General features: G+C 42.7%; 1 protein-coding gene across 1 annotated transcript; it reads left to right on the forward strand.

Moving 5' to 3' along the window:
* The first annotated feature begins 474 nt into the window (after nucleotides 1-474).
* On the forward strand, nucleotides 475-3,665 carry LOC149141762 (phospholipase D alpha 1-like). The gene is made up of 3 exons (XM_089447536.1): nucleotides 475-631; nucleotides 742-2,689; nucleotides 2,961-3,665. The coding sequence occupies exons 1-3, from the start codon at nucleotides 521-523 to the stop codon at nucleotides 3,395-3,397; spliced, it is 2,496 nt and encodes an 831-aa protein (XP_089303662.1). The 5' UTR covers nucleotides 475-520; the 3' UTR covers nucleotides 3,398-3,665.
* The last annotated feature ends 787 nt before the right edge of the window (nucleotides 3,666-4,452 follow it).

Genomic DNA, 4,452 nt, shown 5'->3' on the forward strand with positions numbered 1-4,452 from the left:
TCAAGGTTCACCCACTTGTTTTAGTGCAACTTTACCAATATCTTTTTGCATATAGGTTTTTTATTTGATTATATAGTTTTTTTTATTTGATTCTTCCAAATTCTTTTTATTTATATTGAAATAAGAAGTAGCGTATCAGTTAAGGTGGTGGTGAAAATGTGGGTGCAATTATAATAAATAAAAATGAAGGCAATATTATGTGCAAGTCAAATATTTTGTTATGATTGATATGAAACGTTTGGCTCGTCAATTTAGGCATGGGAAGCAATCAATTTGCGCATCGAATTTAGGGAATTTGCGAATAGGAACCTATCAATTGCGCATCGAATTTAGGGAATTTGCGCATAGGAACCTATCAATTGCGCATCGAATTTAGGAAAGGCGCAGGGCGGTGTTGAGAATAAGCATCTGCCATATAGGTTGAGATTAATATTGCTCCTTTTATATATATATATATATTTGCGGGGAAGCCGAAGTTTGTGCGTTTATTTGGTTGCAGTAGCAGGGAGGGTTGCACGTTATGGCTCAACAAGTACTTCACGGGACTATGGATGTAATGATATGTGAAGCAGATTCTGTGAACGATACCCCCCGTGGGGTGATTGGATCGACGCCCATGATTTTCAGAAAGGTGAATGAAACCATCATTTCTAACTCTAACTCTAATTCTTGTTCGGCTCTTCATCCCAATTTAGAATTTACAATTGTTTTTGTGTATGTAATGTGCACGCACACACACAGTTGATCAACAGCGCACAAGCAGCGGTGGGAGTCGGGCGTAGTGGAGTGTCTGGGTTTGGGTCTGGCAAGGGATGGAGCAATCTGTACGCAACGATCGACGTGGAGAGGGCGAGGGTGGGGCGTACACGTGTTATTGTCCAGAATTCCGTGAATCCCAAGTGGAATGAGTCGTTCCACATCTACTGCGCTCACGTGGCAAGCAATGTGGTGGTGAGTGTTAAGAGCGATAATGCCATCGGGGCAACCCTGATTGGGCGGGCGAAGGTGCCGGTCCTGGATATCCTCCAGGGTCGACTCATCGATCGCTGGGTCCCACTGTGCAACGAGAATGGAGACGCACCCCGTGGAGGTGCGAGGGTCCGCGTGAAGCTTCAATTTTGGCGCATAATTCCATCCCTGCTGCTGAGTCTCACACCGGAATTCGAAGGAGTTCCGTATACTTTCTTTAAGCAGTCAAAGGGGTGCAGGGTGACGCTATACCACGATGCTCATGTACCCGCCTCTTTTAATCCCGCCTTGGGACCCCAGGTGTACCGGCAGCACCGGTACTGGGAGGACCTGTTTGACTGCATCTCAAAAGCGAAGCACCTTGTTTATATCACAGGCTGGTCTGTGTATACGGGAATAAGGCTGATCAGAGACCGGAAATCCGGAGGGGAATTACAAAGGCAAAGTACGCTAGGGGAGCTGCTGAAACGCAAAGCAAATGAGGGAGTTAGTGTACTGCTGCTGGTGTGGGACGATAGGACGTCCAACTCATTTGTTCGGAAGGAGGGTGTTATGGCTACCCATGACCAGGAGACATACGATTATTTTGCTAATACCAAAGTCCGGTGCAGGCTGTGTCCCAGAAATCCCGACGATGGGATGAGCCTTGTGCAGGGCATTACGACTGGCACCATGTTCACTCATCACCAGAAAACGGTTGTTGTGGATGTGGATCGTGTGCCTTCCAATTCCAATTCTTGGGAGAGGCGGCGACCAATTGTGGCGTTTGTAGGAGGTATTGATCTCTGCGATGGAAGGTACGACACGCCCTCCCATTCTCTATTCAGGACCCTACAACATGGTTCCGAACATAGTGGCGATTTCCATCAGCCCAATTTCCCTGGTGCCTGCATTGACAAGGGTGGCCCCAGGGAGCCTTGGCATGACATACATTCCAAGCTGGAGGGCCCCGTCGCATGGGACGTTCTCTCTAATTTCGAGCAGCGGTGGAAGAAGCAAGGCGAGGCAAATCAAAATGTTTTACAAGGCAGTGAGAAAGAGAAATACATTTGTCCTCCCACCCCTGTGACATCTGAGAATGATGTGGAATCGTGGAATGTTCAGGTATTTCGATCCATCGATGGGGGCGCTGCTTTTGGATTTCCAGAGAGGCCAGAGGAAGCAGCGAAGGCTGGGTTGGTGAGTGGGAAGGACGTGATCGTGGATAGGAGCATTCAGGATGCGTACATCAACGCCATCCGCCGGGCCAACAACTTCATCTACATCGAGAATCAATACTTCCTTGGGAGCTCCTTTTGTTGGAAGCCAGATGGCCCACACATGGATTTGGCAGACATCGGAGCTCTTCATCTTATTCCCAAGGAATTGTCTCTCAAAATTGTGAGCAAGATCCAGGCCGGGGAAAGGTTCTCCGTCTACATTGTGGTGCCCATGTGGCCCGAGGGAATCCCGGACAGCGCATCAGTGCAGGCAATATTGCATTGGCAGAAAAAAACAATGGAGATGATGTATCTCGATATTGCATGCGCCCTCAGAGCAAAACAAATGGACGATGTGAACCCACGTGATTATCTCACCTTTTTCTGCTTGGCCAACCGGGAGAAGAAATTGGGAGGTGAGTACGTGCCCCCGCAAAGCCCCGACGACGATGATACTCACTACAAGAGAGCTCAAAACAAAAGACGCTTCATGATCTATGTTCATTCCAAGATGATGATAGGTAAGTTACACACTAATTCCGTACTTTGTATTTTTATTACTTGTATCATCTCATCCATCTCAAATTATTTTTATTACTTGTTGTATCATCTCATCCATCTCATTTTTTTTTTTTTTTTTCTTGTTGTATCATCTCATCCATCTCAAATTATTTTAATTACTTGTTGTATCATCTCATCCATCTCAAATTATTTTAATTACGTGTATCATCTCATCCATCTCAAATTATTTTAATTACTTGTTGTATCTCCTCTTTTTTGTGTGACACGCAGTGGACGATGAGTATATCATTGTTGGATCTGCAAATATCAACCAGCGCTCTATGGATGGGGGAAGAGATTCTGAAATAGCAATGGGAGCATACCAGCCCCATTACTTAAGGACAGCTGGGAAAGCAGACAGAGGGCAGATCCACTGCTTCAGAATGTCGCTGTGGTATGAGCACATGGGCATGCTAGACAAGCTCTTTCTTCAACCTCAAACCCTAGATTGCATGAGGAAGGTGAATGCCATCGCCCAAAAGAACTGGGAGTCATATGCGAGTGAAGAGTTGTATGAGGACTTACCTGCCCACTTGTTGACTTATCCTGTCCTCGTAACAAACGATGGAAATGTGGGTGAGTTGCCCGCCTTTCCAAACTTCCCTGACACGACGGCTCCTGTTCTGGGCAGGCAATCTGAACGTCTGCCTCCCATCCTGACAACCTAAAAGCAACTGTGACATTACAAGTAGTTTCACTTACAATCTAGACTGTCAAAGGATTTGTTTTGTTTGTGATACCGTGGCAAATTTTATGTGCGATTATAGAAAAATGTGTATTGGGTTATACTTGTACTCGATTCCAAATCACGATGAGCATGACCAAGGGCGGTCGTCAAATATGACTAAGTTCTCTTCCTTTTTTTATTCATTCCACCCATTAAGTCGACTTCCATGTATCATTCACCAGCTACTTTGTTAATTGTATATTTATATATATTTACCAATTATGAGCATTAAACAGAGTATTTCATATATTCAACTCTGCCCTTACTCCAACACTCATGCATGCAACTCTTTCATATAAAACTACATTGGCATCCCCTGCCCATAGGAGGAGCCTGAGTATTGGTTTGAGTATGGACATTTAGCATATATTTATATTTTAAATTACATTTTATTTTATTGATTTGAATATGTACATTTAGTAAATTGCACTTTACTCCTGGGAAAGGTCAAGGATGTATCACTATCAATGTATTAATTTTCAAAAATAGCTTTGTAATTTAGATCAGAATAAATGTATTAATTTCCAAAAATAGCTTTGTAATCTAGTACAGAACAAATGTATTGATTAATTTGTAATATGTAATCAATTTCTCAATTAGATTAAGGCTAATCATAATATATGTTAATCACAACTCATAAAACAATTAAAAGTTAGAGGAGACACGAGCAGATATGGTGTATAGATTCACTCACATAAATTCATATATATCATTCAAAGAAAGCCCCATAAATAGTGCTCGTGAGATGATTCACTCACATAAATTCATATATATCATTCAAAGAAAGCCCCATAAATAGTGCTCATGAGATCCAACAGATTCCAAACAAAGATGCTTGTTGAGAAAATCTCTCAACAAAACTCAACAACCAACAAACTAATCTTACCTATATACTAATGTAAGCATTATTCCAGGTCCCCTCTTCAACGCTTACATTACATTATTATATATATTAATACAAAAATGACAAATTACAATTCATATGTCACATATATC

This window comes from Pinus tabuliformis, chromosome X (assembly GCF_031772625.1).
Source record: "Pinus tabuliformis cultivar Carrire ecotype Pingquan chromosome X, CPIR1, whole genome shotgun sequence".
In the NCBI taxonomy this organism is placed as follows: domain Eukaryota; kingdom Viridiplantae; phylum Streptophyta; class Pinopsida; order Pinales; family Pinaceae; genus Pinus; species Pinus tabuliformis.